The sequence below is a fragment of the Protopterus annectens genome, chromosome 14.part0, assembly GCF_019279795.1.
Source record: "Protopterus annectens isolate FY-2018-M chromosome 14.part0, PAN1.0, whole genome shotgun sequence".
NCBI classification, from domain to species: domain Eukaryota; kingdom Metazoa; phylum Chordata; order Ceratodontiformes; family Protopteridae; genus Protopterus; species Protopterus annectens.
The window spans coordinates 71,933,544-71,954,921 of NC_056748.1; the positions used below are offsets into that span (position 1 = coordinate 71,933,544).

General features: G+C 41.6%; 1 protein-coding gene across 2 annotated transcripts in view; it reads left to right on the forward strand.

Annotated features, from left to right (window-relative positions):
- Window positions 1-21,378, forward strand: part of SLC25A16 (solute carrier family 25 member 16) — a 1,052,007-nt gene that overhangs the window by 689,524 nt on the left and 341,105 nt on the right. For both annotated transcript variants that reach the window (XM_044055779.1, XM_044055780.1), the window contains one exon: window positions 18,933-19,054. In XM_044055779.1, coding sequence (XP_043911714.1) covers window positions 18,933-19,054 — 122 coding nt within the window. The remainder of the gene's footprint in view (window positions 1-18,932; window positions 19,055-21,378) is intronic.

The following is a 21,378-nucleotide window of genomic DNA, read 5'->3' on the forward strand; positions in this document are numbered from 1 at the left end:
TGGAATCTTTGGCAATTTTATTTTCGTAACTAGCTTTTGAGGATTTTATGAAGGATCTCAGCTTTTACTAAGGTTGGTAAGGAAGTTTTTTGCATCCTAGGATTTTCCTCTTTTTTGCAACAGTTTCTTCCTTCTGTTGTATAGTTTATTTATGGCAGGGGACCACCAGTTTGGCTTCTTTTTTTTGGTGGAGAGCGTCTTGGTTCTATTTGGTGTTACTCTTAGAACACCAGGTTATGTGTTACTCTTATAAACTGAATAAGTCTTGCTTTATACATTGTTTGTGTGTTTTTTTTGACATACAGTGTTTGTTTTTGTGAACGTTCTATAAGTTTATGTATTGATTATAACAGTTTAGTTTAAATCCTTGCCTGTAATGTAAGGACTTTTTGATTATTTTTCTTTTGCTTTGGAGCTTTTCTCCCCAGGCCTTCGCTGAAAATGGATCTATATCCAGTTGGACTTTCCCGGTCAACAAATGTAAAATAAATTTGGGATGGCATGATTCATGCACGAGTGGATGTGCTCATACAGTGCCTTAGTGCAGGATTCAGCAGTCGAACTTTTATCTCCCGTCTGCATGGGTGTCATGATGTTTGTCACTTCTGCCTTGAGTAGCATGAAGTTGGCTTTGGAGAAGTTTTTTATGGAGGTTTCCTTACTGGGGGTGTTGGGGGGGGGGTGTGGATGTCAAGGGTGATTAGCTTATGGTCAGAACTGACCGATGAGGGGGATGACCACTGGTGTGGAGCATTTATCTCCCATGTTGGTAATGACCAGGTCAAGGATATTGGAGCCCCTGGTGGGACCATGGATTAGATGATCCGGGGCGTTGGAATTTATGAATTCCAAGAACCTTTGGGAAAAGGTGTTGCTACCCAAGTAGTTTTCCCAGTTAATGGCAGGGTAGTTGAAATCACCCAGTATTAGGGTGTTTGGTTGTATCTTAATATTTTCCAGTATGTTTAGAAAGGTGTAGTGAGAATCTTGGGGCATGGTTGGGAATCTGTAGCAAGCTACAGATTGGATTGCAGTCTTACCTAGTGTTAGTTGCACCTGGAGAATTTCAGATGCATTGTATTGGGCAACTAGCCTGGAGGTATGAATATCCTTGGTGAATATGGACACTCCTCCACTTTTAGTGTTTCAGTCTTGGTTTGGTGGCCGTAAAGTGTGTTAAGAGTTGTAACCTGGTATTGCAGGTGTGTTCTCTGGAGCCTTGAACCAGGTCTCAGTTACTGCACAGATATCGATGTTCTCCATTTTTAGGAGTGCCTCGAGAGAGTGCATTTTGAGGTTTAGACTTCTAGCATTGAGTAGCATTACCGTCAGATTTTGCATGCTTGTATCTGTTTCGGTGGTGGTTTTGTCCTTTTGAACCTTGCCTAAAAAAGGCACTATAGGGGTGGCAAGAGCTTTAGCCAGTAACCTGAATCCCAGGGGCGACAGGTGCAGACCATCTCTGGCAAAACATCATGGTTTGTCGATCATGTCGTCCTAGACAGACAGATACTGGATCCCCTTTGAATGACACCAGAAGCTTTGCCAATTGTTGAAGTCAATAATCTTGTCCTTATACTGTGGTATCATTCTGGGCAAAAGCAGGATGCTACTCAGGGCTAGGGTCATACCTGCCTGGGCCACATGATCCAAGAGCTCTTCCATGTCTCTTTTCATGTAGTCTAGGGAGGTACGTCTCAAGTCATTCACTCCAACATGGACAATGACAGAGTCGTATTTGTACTTGTTATGGAGTGACTTAAGTGGATACGTTATGTGGCAGATCCTGGCACCCGACAGGCAGCTGGCTGTAATTTTCTCCTTGTTCAGCCTGGTGAATGGGACATCAGTGTGCCTGACTATAGAGTCATTTATGACTAAAGTGTTGGGTAAGTTGTCTTGCCTTAGGGGTTGTTGTTGGATGGCACACTAGTGTTGTGAGCTGTGTGTCACTTTGGTTGCGACTGGTGTTTGTTTACGTTTCAGCTTCGGAGGTCCTTGTTGCTTGGGCAGGTTAATGTTAAGGGCCTCCGCATATGTGGGTTTAGTGTTGCTATGTGTGGGTGCTGATGGTGTGGGTTTTGAAGGGCTATGTGTTGCCTGAGGTGTAGCGCAGGTGTTAATCTTCTCCACTTGACTGTCTAGCACAGTCTTGGCTGGAGAGAGCTTTGCTTTGGCTATGTAATGCATCTCTTTCAGGTTGTAGCATTGGGTGGTAGGAGGAGAGGGTTGTCTGTGTACATGAGGCAGTTGCTGCATTTCCCCAGTGTGCCCAGATTTACCAGGTGGACAGGAGAAATCACCGAAAGCTGACCCTTGGACATGCCTATTTAGGTGCTTTTTTTTGTAAAGTACAAGAGCTGTTTCCCCTTACCTTTGTAAGGTACTTTGCAATTATAAGCTGTTTAGTGCCTATGATTAATTTCTCCTTCTTAACAAGGAGAGTTGAGTGCTTGTATCAGTTTAAAGCTTCCTAGTGCTTTCCAGCAGGTTCTAGAGCAAGTGCTAATCACAGGGGTTCAGATTTTCGTGCTACTACTGAGAACCCAGCTAGTTCTAAGGAAAAATTTGAAGAGCAGACTTTCTGGCACCTGGAATAGTTTAACTGTAGCCCCGTGGTGCTGCACAATTCTAAAAACGCACAAACACAGCGTTTTTAAGCCAGACTGTTGAAAGGGATAGAAATCAACCCAAAATGGCTAATAAAATTACAGTTTCAGAGCTGGAAACCACTCCTCTAGTGTTAGGCAGTACAATGCTCAACACTCCCACTGGTAAGCAGTAGGACTTCCCTCTACCACAGCAAGGTCTGGATAGCTCTGAACACAGAAAATAAAGTCCTGAAACCAGCAAAGTCTGGGATCTGGACTTTACTAGCTAGGAAAGGTGGGAAACGAGCAAGTAAGATAGTATTTTTTTGTTTTTTGGGGGTTTTTTGGTTAAAACAGGCTAAACAATGCAGTAATACAGTAAATAAACACAGAAAAGGCTAACGTACTTTGTCTGGTTATTACTAACCTAACCATGTAAGAAACGTCTCTGTGTGGAAGATTTTCAGTCCATATATCTCTAGTTAATCACTGTATATTAATCAGATCAGACAATAGTAGTAGAAGTAGCAAACTTAAACTCGTCTTAAGTAAAAAAAAAATATAATAAAAAATATAGAATTGTACAGAATTACTAAGTATTCAAAAGTAATCCAAGCAAGGCAGGCAGTCTGTTCCCAGTCAAAAATCCTTTATTAAGTACACAGACAAGCGATCCAAGTAAAACAAAAATAGAGTAATAGTTTCCTCACAAGCTTTCTAAATATATATATATATATATATATATATATATATATATATATATATATATATATATATATATATCTACTTTCATCAGGCAAGGGAATGGTTTATTGTGCTATAATACAAAGTGTTATTGGTGCACATGTTAAATTCACATTCCTTCCCCCATCAGTGTGACATTCAAGCTGGTCCTGCCCTACTTAGTAGCTGTCAATAATATAACCCTTATGTACTTTAAATAAAATTTATAATGATGTGGTACCTCTTATTTAACCATATTATTAAGTAGATTATTAAGTCTGTGATTTATCCACTCCCTTGCCTGATTAAAAGTATGTGTGTGTATAGATATATATATATATATATATATATATATATATATATATATATATATATGTTTAGAAAGCTTGTGAGGAAACTATTACTCTATTTTTGTTTTACTTGGATCGCTTGTCTGTGTACTTAAAGAATTTTCATCTGGAAACAGACTGCCTGCCTTGCTTTGATTACTTTTGAGTACTTAGTAATTCTGTACAATTCTATTTTTTTTTTTTTTATTATTTATTTTTTTTACTTAAGACGAGTTTAAGTTCGCTACTTCTACGACTATTGTCTGATCTGATTAATATACAGTGATTAACTAGACATATAGGGACTGAAAATCCTCCACACAGAGAAGTTTCTTACACTGTTTTGTTTTTGGACCCACTATACTTGTTTAGTGGGTTGTTTTGAGACTTTGGGGATACCACGAAGATTACTTGTTTTTTTTTTTTATTACTAACCTAACCACATCCTGTACCCCAGTCTGTATTACTACATCCCTTTTAAAAATCTGACCATAAATCAGTCATATTTTTATTTAGGCCTCTTGGTATCTCTCCCCCACCCGACACCCTCTTTAGGGATTTCAGTAAGATGTACTAACTACAGCTCTTTAGATCATGTAGGTAGATTTCCCAGAAAACTCACACCCATAGAGCCATTTGAAAAGCCAGCCTCCTTCACATCTGACTTCTACTAACACCTCCGTAATTCTGTAGAGAAAAATGCCTTTACATTCGAAGTATAATAAGTTTAAAAGTAAATATATTTGGTGGAACACTCCTGTCAGTAGATTGTGCAACAGAAACAGTAAGATCTTGAGCTATAGTTTGCACTGAAAGAAGCTAGCAGAGATTTTAAATGCACCATTAGGAAATATAAAGCAGATTATGAACTTAGTGACCAAAGATCCAAACTGTAATTACCAGTCCTTCATCTGTGTTGGGCAACTAAGAATTAATACCAAACAATGTATTAAATTGATCTACAGTAACATCCCGTCTAGCTTAAAGGACCAGAGGATGCCCCGAAAAACAGTATATAGATCAAGAAACTTTGATCTGTTTGGAAAAATAAGCATCTGCAGAAGTGCAAAAATGTAAACAACAAAACTTAGATATTTTTAAAAAGTATAAAAAAGAAATGTAAACATGGGAAAGGAGGCGAGATTTGTTATGGTGCAATATTTATGTAAATGATAAAGCCAAATTAATCAATGAAAAGACAGCAGCCACAAAGATATTCTAAGAGAAATACAGGTAAAGGCATCCAGATACAGAACATTTCACAATAAAAAAGTAATATCACAAAGATGGAACGTAGAAAAGAAAATTTGTAAAGTAGAAGTTAAAAAAATAGTCTGTTATGGAGTGTCTGCAAAGTGAAGGATTTACTGTAGAAGGTCTAACACAGATTACTTTACAGCATGATGGAGTGTGTTCTCAAATTAAGGAGAAGCAGGAAGATCAGGAGACATCTGAAAAAGAAATATGGACATGGGAAAGAAAAAGATTTAATATGGTGTAATAGTTATGCAAAGGAGAAAGCAAAACTAACTACTACAAAAAGAGCAGCACCAAAGATATTTGAAGAGAAGTACAGGCAAAGGAAACCGGATATGGAAAACTTTACAGTACAAAAAATAAGAAGACAAAAAGGAAAAGCAGAAAATGAGATTAGTAATGGAGAAGTCAAAGGTTCATAGGTTGGTACTAGGCTATCGGCCCTAGGGTCTATACAAGCCTAGCTATGATAATTCTCTGGATATTTCTTCCCACAATATTTAAAAGTTCATAGGTTGGTAAATGCTGTGTTGCCACCATACATTTCACTGCCAAGTTTTGAACCCAGGACCCTCTGCAAAACAGTCAGAGCAACATACCACTATGCCAAATCAGTTGTTTAGAAACTGAAGTTATGGAGCACCTGCAAAATGAATGATCCAGTGTAGAAAATCTAATGCGGAAAGCACCACAACAGGACAGAGCAATGGGCTAATAACCAATTTTTTTTACAGTTTTTTTTTTCACAAGTTTCATATGAATGTAATGCATTTTTAGTAGTCCAGATAGGGTATTTTTAATAGAGAGTATTAATTGTATTTATTATTTAACAAACTTTGGCTTTTAACAGTATCAGCCTTTCTGTAGTGTGGGTATCTTTAAGAGGCTTTAAAGCAAGCTATGTAACTCTGAGAAGTTATTTAAGATGGTATGCACAGTTTAAGTATCTGATGAAGTCTTGGGGGGTAACAAGGATGAAAGTGCTTATTTATTTTTTACATAGTTTTTCACATTTTACAGAACAAGTTGGTTTAATAATAAAATCTATGTTTTAAAACTGTTTGGAGCTGGGGTTTACTTCACTGCCTTCCTTCCTGTTTGGTTCCTAGTTCACAACAGTGGTATCTGTGCTTCCCTATGTTTTTAATGATCATGAAATTGCTACACCCAGTGATTGCAGTGTCTTACATGCAGAGAGACAAAGTCATAAAATATCACGATCTGCAGGCAGAAACAGTGGCAATGTGGAAGAAGGATACCCAGACAGTTCCAGTAATAAAAAAGAATTAACAGTCATATTTAGATGTGCTACCATTACATGTAAATTTTTATGAATTGCAGAAAGAGTTGATACTGGGGGCATTGCAGGTGCTGTACCTGCTGTGTCATGTCCCCTAAAATCACTGTTGAACAAGTTGTAAAATCTTTGCTAAAAGTAACCCCCCATATGGGGCTGGAGAAGATACATGGATGCATTCTCATCAATGCTAATTACAAACTATTAGAACCCGTTCTTAATATTTACAACCTTAGCTTAGCCATTGGGTTTTGTACCAGACAAGTGGAGAACTGGTACAGTAAGGCCTGTCATAAAGGAGATTCTTCTGACCCTGGAAATTTATGGGTCCATCAGACTTGCCAGCATTATATTTAAGGCCATAGAATGAATAGGCAGTATTACAGACCTTGACCCAAACCAGTTTGGTTTTCTGAAGGGGAGATCATGCCTCCTCAACTTTTTTTTTTAAATTTTCTCTGGCAGTGGAATCTCATGAATGCTGCGTATATAGAGCTGGCTAACGCTTTTCTGATACCATCCCTCATGATGGTATTTTACACAAATTAGTAAGTTGAAGTATAAATCCTTACACCATACATTGGGTTGCTTATTGGTTTTGGGATGGAATGTGAGGTGGGACAATCGGATACCCTCTTGGAATATAAAACTGTAACTAGCATCGTCTCACAGGGTTTAGTGTTGGGACCTCTCCTGTTCAGTATCTGATGAGTGTGGTTACCCATGTTTGCTGATGACTGAAATCTGGGTGCTTTTGATACCCCACTGATATCAAAATATTCAAGCAATAGCTGGGCTGTATTTAATGTGATGTTCGGAAAATGGTCAGAAACAGAATGTAAAATGTGCATCTATAACTGGGCCATATTTAATGTGGTATTCGGAAAATGATGAGAAACAGAATGTGAAAAGTATATTGTGGTACTGTTTAGCAAGCAAGCAATGCCCCTTCCTATCTCATTAAAAGTGCATATTTGCAGATTGACACTGACTTAAGGGACCTTGGCACATAAGTGGATATCGGAGTCTTGTCCATCTACCATAATTAAGAAATGCTTTTGCCTGGCCCTATTGATATTGAAAGGAATTCACTCCAGATGTACAGATGTCATTATCCCACTGTGTACTCCTCCCTTGTTAGACATATTATTGAATATCATGACAGATGGATCATATGTTAGGCAAAACACACTACCCAATTAGAGAGACTACAGAGGTTTTTAACTGTGAAAGACAAAGACCTGTACATCTTCTGCTTCCCTGAAAGATTAGCATGACTTTCCTTGTACGCTGTGTTCTGCTGGCTTCTTTATGGTGACCTGTATTTAGCTTGCCATACCTTGAAGAAATCGGCTGTACTCAAACTCTTATACATTAGCAAGACCAGTGACATATCCACCACTCATACAAAAGACTTTAATTTACTCCGTGGGGGCAAGGGAGAGAATGGGGGGTGGGGAGCTGTGCTATGGCTACCTTTGCTCTGCTTATTTAATACTGTATTTTAGTACAGTAAACTGAGCTGCACTGTTTGTACTGCATTTGTCTGCCTTATTGTGCCTGTTAAATTGCATTCTGTTGCTGTTTTCACTGTTTGCAAAGCCTTTTTTGCTATTTTCAGTTTGCAAGGTGATTGTTGCTACTTTTCACTATTTGCAAAGCATCTGTTTGGTTTGTTCTGTTTTTCCTGCTAAGCAATGTCTTAAGTAACTGATTTGTTTGCTTTTTAAAACATTATTTGGTATCTCCTTGATGTTTTTCTACTGTTAAAAAAGATTTTTAGTGTCTCACTGCCATTTTTCTGCCGTTTAAAACATTTCTTTACTGTTTCCCACCTAAATTAGCGTAGCTAGTAGCTGTAGCTTAACCCAGATACAGGTTTACTGCATCTGGGTCTGTTTGTAGTGGCTGTTGTATTCTGAACACATTTTTCCAAGCCATCTTTGACTGGAAGGGGCCCTTCTGCACCCTTGTGTAAGAAATATGCTGATTAGAACCTGTCTGGTGAAGGATGTTTGGTCTAGGGCTTGGAGTAAGCACCTTCATTGGTTCTTTTGATTTTTTTTTAATTTAATTTTTTTTTTTAGTTTTTAGCTTCTTGTGTTTAAGCTCTGAGTTTGAGAGGGTTTCTGCTTGTTTGTGCATTGTGCAGCACCACGCACTGCCGCACAATTGTGCGCCATAGTCGTAGAGCTAATTTTGACAGTTTTTCTCTTAGATACAGCTATAGTACATTAGTGTAGTCCTTATCTTTAGTACATCTCAGGTCTCATCACTAAATGCAATCTTTGGTATTGACTAGCATTTTCATGGTATTACATTGGGATGAAATGGCTAGACTTAAAATGACCTCCGGATCGATAGCCTAGTAATCTCCTATGATCCTAAGTATTGCTAGTAGGCTGTGGCCCATTAAACCACCAGCCAGAATTCTTGTCAGAAATTGCCATCTAAAGTGCACTACCTAGATCAGTCCTGAAAGCACCCACTTTGTGATAGCAGTTCGTCAAACCTAGCATTATGGACAGCTGGACTACCCTTGTTCCCCTGCCAGCGTTGTTGACTTGGGTCTCCTGAGGCAGTGTAGAAGCTGCCTTATTGTACACTGACAACCCTCTACTAATAACTCACTTTTGTACAGAGTGCGAGAGATGTATCTACACCAAGAATCTTGAATTCCTGCTTTCTCGCACTCGAAATGGTAACACTGAAGAGGTTGTCAACTCTCCCACCACTACTCATGCTCATAGTACCACTACTCATACACATAGCATGCACACAGCACATAAGTCAACATATACAGAGGTTCTCTCAAAAAACTTACCGAACCACCAGAGACTTTCAAAACAAAAGACTGCTACAACTAATACAGTTCCCACAGCATCCAAGACACATAGCGACACCAGTGTCTCACCTACCAAGCCCTTAAGGGGTAACACTCAAAAAACAAATTTTCTTGTCCATTGGAGACTCCAGAATGAGACACATGGATATCCAACTCACCAGGTTAGATAAGGAGAAAGTCACAGTCAGCTACCTGTCCAGTGCCAGGATTCGTCAGATCATGCATGCACTCAGGTCTCTCGACAACAAGTACCATTATGACTTTGTCATAGCACATATTGGAGTGTATGTCCTGAGACATAACTCACTGGACTGTATGAAGAGACATGACTGACCTCTCAGAGTATGTGTCCCAGGCAGTTATGTCCCTATCCCTGAGCAGCATATTATCGTCCCATAGAATGATGCCACAGTATAAACAAAAAATTATTAATTTCAATAATTGGCTTAGTTTTTGTGTCATTCAAAGGGGAACCAGTTTCTGTCAGCCTGGGATGACATGGTTGACAAACCTGTGTTTTGCCAGAGATGGTTTGGACCTGCCACCACTAGGCTTTCGGCTGCTAGCAAAGGCTCTTGCCTCTGCCATAGTGCCTTTTTTACGCAAGGTCTCAAAAAACAGAATTGCCAACACGAAAATTGCCAACCATAATGAAATAAGGGTTATGCTGCTAAATGCTTGGAGCTTAAACCAAAAACTGCACACCCTGGAAGCACTTCTGTCACTGGAGGATGTAGATGTCTGTGCAGTCACAGAAACCTGGTTAAAGGCCTTGGAGAATACCCCAGTCGTGCAAGGCTACAGTACCTTCCACACCTTCAGACTGCAAAACGAACATGTAAGAACCAAAGGAGGCAGTGTTTTTACCTATATTAGGGATACATTCACCTCCCAACTAGATTGGATAACTCCATGGAGTTACTCAAATTTCAGGTTATTGTAGGTAAGACATCCCGTTCATGTCATAGCTAGTTATAGATCCCCTCAATAGATGAAGTGCACAAGACCTGTTGACCAAACTGGGGTCATTCCAAATATTGCTAAACACTCTGGTCATGGTAGATTTCAATTATCCCACCATCAACTGGGAAACCTACTCTAGCCCTAGCTCACTAGTGCAAATGTTCCTTGACTTTAACTCAAATGCACTGGAACAAATTGTTCAAACCCCAGCAAGAGGAACAAACATACTAGATGTGGTCCTCACTTACTTGACAAACAGATGCACCACTGCAACTGTCGGACCATCATTAGCCAAATCTGACCATAAATCAGTTGCCTACGATCTGACCATAAATCAGTCGCCTATGAACTGGCACTAACACCAGAACTCACAAAGGGAAAAGTCAAACTAAAAAACTTCACCAAAGCAAACTATACCCTCCTAGGTGTAAATGCATTCAAAGACCCACTCCCAGCTGGAAGTGGTAACTACACCAAAGCTTACACTAACGCCTTGTACAATCACTTGTAAAAATGTGTAGACTCAGCTGTTCCAGAAAGCATCAAAGCCAAGTAAAAAAAAAAAAAAAAAAAACGCCCTGGTGGACATCCGGCATCAGCAAACTTTAAAACAAATGCAAAAAGTTGCTGTCTAAGAAAACAAAGGTGAGTCCCCAGCAACGCAAAAGCACTCTCCTCAGCCTCAACAGGCAAATAAGATGTCAAATCCTCTAAGGGTAACTTTAATCACAGACAAGGATAACCATAAGGTCTTTTATAGCTATGTATGTAGCCTAAAAGGTAGCACCGAAGCATGTGCCAAACTAGTGACTAACGGTATCACACACAGTGATCCTGCAGAAATAGCAAACTTTCTAGTGGACAGATTTAGTGAAAATGTCAGTGCCTTGTTCCCCTCCAAATGTATCAGCCCCCCCCCCCCCCCACACACACACACACACACACACACACACATGCACACACACACACACACACACACACACATATCCAAAGAGCAGGTCATTAAAGCCTTGTCTAAGAGAAAAAAATGCAGCCTGAACGGGATCAGATGGCATCCCAGGCTGTCTTCTAAACAAACTAAAGCATTAACCACAGGCTTTGATCCTGTAGAATGGAGAACAGCAGCAGTTATTCCCCTCCCCAGAAGTGGCATAGCAAGAGACCAAGAGAATTGTAGACCCATAAGTCTGACTGGCCTTGTCTGTAAAGCCATGGAACGGATCATCGTGGACCTCTTAAGTAAAGATATAAGCGACCTCCAAACCCTGGATCTGATCCAGTTCAGCTTTGTCAAGGGCAGATCCTTCCTGTTAAATCTGGTGGATTTCTTTGAAAATGTGACCAGAGCCATTGATGAGGGCAAATCTGTGCACGCAGCATACCTCGACTTGGCAAAGGCCTTTGACAAAATTCCACACTCTGGCATTACCAATAAACTTGGCAAACGGAATGTAAACCACTTTGTTGTAAGATGGGTTGCCAACTGGCTCGCAAACTGGTCACACACTATCAAAGTGGGTGACTCCACATCACCCAGCAGACCTGTCACCAGTGGGATGCCACAAGGGTCAGTGCTGGGCCCCCTACTGTTTGGTGGTATATACTTCTAAGAAGTTCAGCCCAAAGCTATGGGGCTGTGGCTGACCAAGTCTGCAGACAACTGCAAAATGGGTACAATTACTGAATCCCCAAATTATGTCAGTAATCTTCAGGAGGGTCTTGCGCAGACCAACAACTGGTGTCTTAATCATCTCAAACTGAATGCAAAGAAATACATCATCATTCCCTTTGGTAAAAATAATATCTCTTCATACTATCAAATTAACAGCTATGTAGCTACAAAGTGGTAAGAGGTCTGGGATCACAAGTAGACTGTGACCTTAACTTTGCCCACCATGTGTCTGCTGTAGTAAGGAAGGCTTTCTACATAGCACACTTGTTTACACAGGTATCTCCTCTAGAGCAAAGGTTATAAGCCCTCTATAGTTGTCACTAATCAGGTCCATAATTGAGTGTAACGCCCCATTCAGTATTTTCCATACAAAGCACCTGCAGCAGTTGGAGAAAGCTCAGAGGTTTCTAACTAAGAATATGAAGGGACTCCAGCACTTTCCTTATGCAGGCTGACTAAAGTCCCTGTCACTATACTCAGTATCATGTAGACTTCTTAGGAGAAACTTATGCCTGGCTTTCAGAGCAAGCTCCGACCCAAACCTAATGAATTTGCTGCACATCCATAAATCAAAATGGGACTAAAGCTAACCAGTTCCAGGGACCTAAATATGGCCTGCAACCTGAATAGGACATGCTGGAGGGATCGACTTGTCTCCTAGCGACTGCCGCATCTCTGGAATAGGCTGCCAGTTCATGTCAAGCAGAGCACCTCTATGACACTGTTCAAAAGGAAATTGGATGAGTGTATGGGGCACTGTAAACTATTATGGAGGATAGCACCCACAACCCTCCTGGACAAGGGCAGTCATTACTAAATACAATCCTGGGTACTGACCAGATTATCTATGGTATTACATTGAGATGAAACAGCTAGGCTTTAAATGACCTCTAGGTCAATAGCCTAGTAAGTTCCTATGAAGCTGAATTAAGTGAATAGATGGGTTATCCACTGATTTACCTGTGGTATTACCCGTATGGGCTGCTATGTTCAGCTAAATCATCAAAACACCAGTCATGTATCATCACTTTTTCACCATCGAGTAATGTAATTCAAGATAATATTAAAGCACAAACCTTTTTTTTGCAGATGAACACCCCCCCCCCCCCCCATCTATCCCTCTTAACTTTTATTTACTCACTCTATTACTATATTACACAACAGGTAAGAGCAGTGAAAAAGTATTGGAGTGCACTGCCAGCTCTTAAAATGTAAACAGATGTGTTTTCAAAAAAACAGTAGAGGAGAAAAAAAATTAAACAAAATAATACACACAGGCAAATGCTTCTGCAAATTGTACACATGCATTAGTATTGCTGTCGGTGTATGTTCCTAAAGGTGTTATTCTTAAGGTTGTTTAAGACTAAGCATCTTTTCCTGTTGTTGTTTAAGGAACAGACTACTTATGAGCCCAGTGGCTGTTTGCCTAGTAACTGGCTGTATTCCTATGTCCTATGTTGGAGTAAAACACTATCCTAGCAGGTAATAGGCATACTGTCATGCTTTGCTAAAATTTCTTTTCCATATTCTAGATCCTGGGACTTCTTTTTACCTCCTGGTTAAGTCTAATATTTATCATTAAACTTTACATTTTTCCAACTTTTGTATGACAGATGTTCTTCATTCCACATTGCTGCAGTCCTAACACTTGGGTAGTCCGCTGTCCCAGTCGGCCCGAATACCAAAGTATATGGCTGACGTCAGTCAAGGCGCATTAGTCTGACGTCAGGACGTCAGGGTACAAATGCGCATGACTGACGTCATATCCTCAGTCTTTTTTGCCGCATGGTCCGATGCAGAAGCAGTTTTGCGAGTGCAGGTTGGCGTTCTGAAATTTTCTGAAGTCGGAGTTTCAGACCGAATCAAAGTTGGCTAAGTACCCCGTTGGGGAATATTTTGGTTTTTCTTGCCTCAGTATTTAACCGGATGTCAGAAAAAGTGAATAACTGTATTTCTTGTGGGAAACAGATACCTCATAGGGATTACCATACCTTGTGTATACCTTGTTTAGGGCCTGAGCACGACGTTGTTGGATGCCGCTCTTGTGCTAGATTTAACAAACGCACTATTAAGAGAAGGTTAGACTGTGCCAGGTTAGTTTTTGGGAAGCGTTGTAATTATAAAATGCCGTCGGATGCTCCGACGCCCGCTTCGTCCAAAAAGCGCAAGGACAAAGCAGCAAAGCCTAGATTGGAAGAACCGTCAGTCCCGGACGTCGGTTCTTTAGAAGGCTCAGTGGAGCCGGAGGTTCTGCCAGGAGCTTCTTTGGAATCTCAGGGAGAGACTTTACTGTTACAGGATGTGTCCTCTCAGGAGGTAGGCTAGGCTGAAGGGGCTTCTCAGGTGGCTGTTCTTCCCTCTCTTCCTAAGGTGGTTAGAGCCTCCCCTTCTGTTTCCAAGGCTTCTTTGAGAGGCAGGCCAGGTTTAACTTCAGTGGGGGTTTCTCCTAGCTCTTCAGGATCTTTGCCTAAGAAACATATGCTTAAAATGGCAGAAGATTTGATTATTATGATTAGAGGTTCTATGCCCCCTCCTGATAAGAGGCCTAGGGTGGAACCTGAGTTTGAGAGTTTTGAGCAGTGTTCGGAGGCTTCTGAGTCTTCGGCTGAAGACTTGCAGGAGTATCCTCCTTATTCTGATTCTGATGTGGATGATTCTACTCCTTCAGCTTCTCCTCCTGAGGATTTTTCATTTTCAGAGACTCTTCATTCCATGAGGGAGCATTTTAAATGGGAAGGTCAAGATTTCTCTGATTCCAGGAAGAGGCTTAGGAATTTTTGTTTTACCCCAGCATAGGCCTTTAGCTATACCTCCTGTTCTGAATGTGGTGGAAGATGTTTTGCAGAGGCTTCCCTGAACCCTGATACTTTGCCTCCTGCCCCAGTTAAACCAGATAGGTACTATAGGGTGCCTGAAGCTCATAAGTATCTTTTAAGAGTCCTAGGGCAGACCCGAAACTGTCTCTCAGGGGCCTAAAGGTGTTAAGGCTTCTGTTGTTAAAAATCCTGTTCCTCCTGATAAAGAGGCAAGGGCTTTGGATAGATGGGGAAAGAAAGTGTATACTTCTTCCACTTTAGCCATGAGGGCGTTGAATTGCCAGTTTCACATGTTAAAATATCAAAATTATCTCCTTTCACAATTGAAGTCTAAGGTGGATGCTCTGGCGGAAGGTATTGAGTGTAAAGAGTTGCAGGATTTAGTTCATGTGTCTGAACAGGTGGGTAAGCATTCCTTGCAATGTGGTTTTGATGCTGTGCAGGCCTCCTCGAGGGTGGCTGCCACTGGTTCTGTTCTTCGTAGGCACGCCTGGTTGAGGGATCAGAATTTAGCTGAGCATGTTAAGACAAGGATTTTGGATGCTCCATTACAGTCTGACGTGTTGTTTGGTTCGCCTGTGGAAGCAGTTTTAAAGAAAATGGAGGACAAGGCTAAGTCTATGCAGACTGTTAAAGATTTTTTGCAGGTGCAGCCTCCGAAGTTTAGTAGAAATTGGCCTACTAAGGGTTGGACATATCCTGCTTATGATTCCCAGTCTAGGGGTAGGTCTAGACGGGGTAGGGGCAGAGCTCAGGGTTCTTTTAGGCCTAGAACAGGGAGTTCACCTGCTCAGTCTTCTGGTGAGGGCAGGGGTCAGTCCTTTCAGAACAGACCCAATGACCTGCCTTTTCAGCTGCCAGTACATTCTCGTCTGGCAGCACCTTTGGGAGGAAGGCTGGCTCTTTTCAAAGAAAATTGGGATTTAATTACCCAAGACAGATGGGTATTGGATATCATTCACCACGGTTACAGGTTTTATTTCCATACCTTGCCTCCTTTCAAAGGCATGCCAGACATTCCTCCTCTACAAAGAAAAGAGGCTCACAAGCAAATTTCTCTGTTACTCCAAATAGGGGCCATTCAGCCGGTTCCTGTGCCAGAAAGGGGCCTAGGATTTTATTCTCGCCTGTTCCTAGTACCAAAGAAGGGGAACACGTGGAGACCAATTTTGGATTTATCTATCCTCAACACTTATCTGGACATTCCCAAGTTCAAAATGTTGACGTTACAACAGCTTTTACCTCTGCTGGGCAAAGATCACTGGATGGTAACTTTAGATCTCAAGGAGGCTTACCTTCATGTGCCTATCAGACTAAGTTGCAGGAAGTATCTGCGTTTTCGAGCTGGGAATTCCCATTATCAGTTCTCTGCATTGCCCTTTGGCTTATCTACTGCCCAGAGTATTCACAAAGGTTCTGGCTCCAGTGATAGCTTACTTCAGGCTAAAAGGAATACAAATCTATCCTTACTTGGACGACTGCCTGATTCTGGCTCAAGAAAAGGAAGACCTTTACAGCATTTGGAATATGTGATAGCAGTGCTAAGATGCCTAGGGTATTCTGTGAACGAAATAAAGTCCAGTCTAGTACCCTCTCAAGACATGTGCTTTCTGGGTGTGAGACTGAATACAGCAGCCCAGATGGCCTTTTTAACCCCGGACAAACAAAAGAATCTTTCCATTTACTTCCATCAACTATCTCTTCAGTCCGGGCTGACTGCAAGGACAGTCCTTCAAGCCTTAGGGTTCATGGCATCTTGTATTCTGGTGCTTCCCAATGCCAAACTGCATATGAGGAAGCTGCAATGGTATCTCAAAAATGTATGGACACAGCACTGCCAGGATTTGGACACTGTCATTCAAATAATACCTTGCATTCAACAGGAATTTTTGTGGTGGGCTCAGGAATGTCACCTAAACAAGGGACTCTCTGTGACCCGGCCAGAGGCGAGTCAGATTCTAACGACAGATGCCTCAGACATTGCTTGGGGAGCTCATCTAAATGGAAAGTGGATACAAGAAAAGTGGCCTGCCAGACTACAGCATCTACATATCAATATGAAGGAGATGTTAGCAGTCCAGTTTGCATTAATGGCTTTCAAGGAGTTACTTCTTCCAGGGCAGGTGTTGATTCTAACAGACAACACAACTGTCATGTGGTACATCAACAAACAAGGGGGAACACATTCTTACCCGTTATGCAGGCAAGCAATGATTTTATGGGAGACTGCGCTCAGCTTGCAACTAACTCTTCAGGCAAGGTTTCTGCCGAGCACAGAACTCCTTAGCAGATGTGTTAAGCAGACAAATCATGGATCCCCACGAGTGGAAACTGGATCTTCATGTATTTCGAAATTGACAGTGTCATGGGGAACTCCAGACATAGATCTGTTCGCTTCTCCACTAAACCACCAGCTGCCAAAGTTTTGCACAAAGAGGTTTCATCACACAGCTTGGAAAGTGGATGCTCTTTCTTTCAGTTGGAAAAATCTTCATGTGTATGCCTTTCCACCTCTGCCTCTTCTCCCAAAGGTGCTCCTAAAGGTCAGACAAGACAAGCCAAGGATGATTTTAATAGCTCCAGATTGGCCTCGCAGCACTGGTACCCATTACTGAGGAGTCTGGTAAGGAAGCCTCCATGGCCTTTACCCTTGATTCCACACCTGTTGTCTCAGAGGGACGGTCATCTGCTCAATGTCAAGCTTCACTCTCTTCATCTAACAGCCTGGCATATTCTGTTTTGAAAGACAGCAGGTCTCAACTTCCTCAACAAGTTTTAAATGTGATTATGGAAGCCAGAAGACCTAGTACAAGGAAAGTGTACGCAGAAAAATGGAAGAGATTTTTATTTTGGAGTGCAGCAAAGAATTTGGAGATTTCTGAGCCTAATTTGAGTGTGGCTCTTCAATATCTTACTGAGTTATTGGACAAAGGTTTGTCTTTCTCTTCCATTAAGATTCATGCTGCAGCAATTTCAGCTCACTATGATTGTGACCCACCATTGTTTTCGCATCCTTTGTTCAAGCAATTTCTTAGAGGGGCAAAGAATATAAGACCCCCAATAGAGCTCCTACTCCTGCTTGGGATCTCAATTTTGTGTTGGAGAAACTTACTCTACAACCTTTTGAGCCTCAGCTACTGCTGAATTGAAATACTTGTCATGGAAGACTGCTTTTTTGTTGGCCATTTCTTCTGCAAGAAGGGTTTCTGAATTGCAGGCCCTTATGGCGGTGGAGCCTTTTTTGATTTTCCATAAGGATAGGGTATCATTACGCACTAATCCTTCCTTTATGCCTAAGGTGGTTTCTAGTGTGGCTTTAAACCAAACTATTCATTTGCCTACTTTCTATGCAGATCCCCAAAATAAGGGGGAAAAGATTTTGCACACTTTAGATGTACACAGGCAGTTGCGTTATTATTTAAGCAGGACTAAGGATTTTAGGCAGTCTCAGCAGTTGTTTGTTTCTTTTGCTTTGAGTTCTCAGGGCAAGCCTGTGTCAAAACAAACTATTTCTAAGTGGATTGGGTTTTGCATTGCATTTTGTTATTCCCATCATGGCAAGGAAATTCCAGCTGGGATTAGGCCTCATTCCACTAGGGCTACTGCCACTTCAACAGCATTTCTAAGGGGGGGTGGCAACTAAGGATATTTTGGAGGCAGCTACTTGGAGTTCAGTACATACTTTCTCTAAGCATTACCACCTTCCTCTCTACTCTAAATCTAGGGCTGGTTTTGCCACAGCTATTTTGCAAGGCATGTTGACAGCTCCTGCTTCTTTATGATTTGCCAGCCTCCCTTACCTCTGCTTTGGGATTCTACCCAAGTGTTAGGACTGCAGCAATGTGGAATGAAGAACATAGTACAGTTTTGTACCTACCATAAATGTAGATGTTCGAGGATCCACATTGCTGCAGTCCAATTTACCCTCCCTCCTTCCCCTCTGTGTTTAGGGGTGGTTGTGTGGGTGAGGTTATACTCTTGTAATTTTGTATATATTGTATATATTTTTGGTGCAGGAGTGTTTGGTGGTTTTTGGTTTTGGCCTTATCTTTTTAGGGTCTTCTGACATCTGGGGCAAGAAAAGACTGAGGATATGACGTCGGTCATGCGCATTTGTACCCTGACGTCCTGACGTCAGACTAATGCGCCTTGACCGACGTCAGCCATATACTTTGGTATTCGGGCCGACTGGGACAACGGACTACCCAAGTGTTAGGACTGCAGCAATGTGGATCCTCGAACATCTACATTTATGGTAGGTACAAAACTGTACTTTTAGAATACTGGAAAAGGTATTGAGAGTATGATGATTGAGGTAACATTTACATGTTACTCTAATTTCCTTTTGACAATTTTAACTGTGTACGTGAGACTTCTGGCACTGTTGTAGAAAAGTGACAGCACATGAATGTCTTAACCTTCTGCTAATACTCTTACAGGGATAACGGCAGTGATTTGCACTTACCCTCTTGATATGATCCGAGCACGACTAGCATTCCAGGTGAAAGGCGAGCATAGATACAAAGGAATCTTCCACGCTTTTAAGACAATTTACACACAGGTACCCATCTGTATAATTTTATTTCTGTACACTTGTTGCTTGGTCACATCCTTGGTTAACACTATTGAAACCATTTTTACTTCTTCCACTTAAGTAATTTGGCAGGGATTGTCACATATACTGATGAACTTCACTACAGTTGTGTACTCTTGTTGATGTATAACATTCTGCAAGGCACTTGGAGATGAGAGCTTAATCGTTATGAATTTTTTTAGTATAGCAAAGATAGATGTCCTTCTATTCTTATGTTGTATTCTTTACATGAGGGATGACCACCATAGGTGGTCCCAGCATCCGTCCAGTGTATAAAAGCCTTTTACCACTACAGGGTATGTGGGACATTGCAAATAGGCCTGCAGATAGCATAGGCCATAAAGTGATGTCCGTACGTACCGTCCTTAGAACTTCTGTGCTGCCAACCCAAACACCATCTTCGATTGTCAGCCTGCTCGCCCAAGTCATTTGCTGGTGTACAACCCATTCAGATAAGTGCCCCGTTGTGGTTTTCTTTCTTACTTTTGCTACTGCGTTTGACTGAGGTTACATGTCATCCAAGAGAAGCAAGTGCCAGTGTAGCAGACAAATCCCTCATAGAGATACTCAGAATCAGTGCCTTTTCTGCTTAGGGCCTAACCACGACCATAAGTCTTTCCCTATCTTTCAAGCATTTGTTCCGAAGACCCTACGGAGCTGCCTTTCCTCTCTTACATATACTTTGAAAATCAGAGACTTAAAAGGTTAGCGCATGACATTATGCAAAGTACGTCAAGGCCTTCTATTGAGCCTGTGAAGAAAGCTAAGAAACTCAAGCTTATTTCATCTGTGCCTCCCATTCCAGATGTCCCTCTTGAGGCCACTGAAAGCCCGGAGGTCTGTTCAGATACTGGCTCAGATTCCTTGGCAAGTACCACTTTGGAGGCCTTCAGGGCTTCAGCTGCCAGTATGCCCTCAGAGGTTTTGCGGACATCCACTTCAGATGGACAGGGGAACCTAGGATCACTGCTTCAGAAGGACCTCAAGGTGTCCGGCAGATCTTAGTCTGGGAGGATGTTCCAACGACAGTTTCACAGTGTAGGCCTACGTTGGCACCTCCACCTTGCACAAAACTGATGCCCACCTTAAAAAAGCAGAAAACTAAACATGTTTCTGCCCCTCATCAATCATTGTCTGACTGTCAGGCTTTTACACAAGGCCTGTTTAATGCCTTCATGGCTTTAAGGCCTCCCTCAGCAGTCTCCCTACCTAGCCCTCCTCTTACTTCTTCCCCTCACAAAAGGGTTAGGGAACAGTTTTTTTCCTGATGAGGAGGATTCCTCAGAGGATGAATATTTTGCCTATTCTGTCCAGATTACATCTCTGTTGGTATATGCTTCCCCTGAGTAAGAATCTAATGGCACTTTCTCTCTTGGTGTGGATATTACATGTTGGGAGACTATTGCATGGATAAGGGAGTATTTTAAATGGGGCTGCCCTCAAATGTCTGAGGTGCAGAAAATATACAATGATTTGCTTCAGATGGACTCTCCCTCACCATCTTCTGTGCCTCCTGTTTTACCAGCTTTTCTTGATGCCTTCTCTTCTGCATCAAAGGCTCTGGGCTCTCGAATACATGCCCCTAAAAGGCTAGATATGTTTTACAGAGTTCCAGAGGACTGTACATTCCTTTATCAATGCCCTTCTGCAGATCCAGTTGTGGTTTCTGTGGCTGCTGATAAACAATCCAGATGTCTGCCATCCACTTCATTACTCCCTTCTGATAAGGAAAGTAAAATTATGGAAAGGTTGGGGTAAAGGGTGTACACCTCAGCTACCCTGGCTTTCCATGCTGTTAACTACCAAACCCATATGACTAAGTACTCCTTGGCCCTTCTTTCTTAGGCCACTTGGCTTCTCCCTGATATTCCAGATTCTGAAGTTAAGTCTCAGCTCTGTTCTCTTCTGGGGGCTTTTCCTCAGTGGCCTATCATTTCATAAATTCAGCTATGATGCAGCTGAAGCATTTTCCAGAACTGCTACTTCGGGTTCTGTCTTGAGGAGATATTCCTGGTTGAGGCTTCAACCACTCCTTGTTGATTTTAAGGCTAAGATTATGGATGCTCCTTTAGATAATAATGCCTTATTTGGGACTGCTGCAGCTAATTTGCCTGTCTTTGCAGAAGAAAGGTAGAGTCACAGGATTTAAGGCACATTTCTGTGTCTCTTGTTCTTAAATTTCAAAGAAACTGTCCTGTTAAGACTGCTTTTGTTAGGAAACAACCACTCACTTCTCCTCCCAGAAGTAAAAGGACAGCTAGGAAATCTCCTGCTTCTAAACCTCCTCAGTC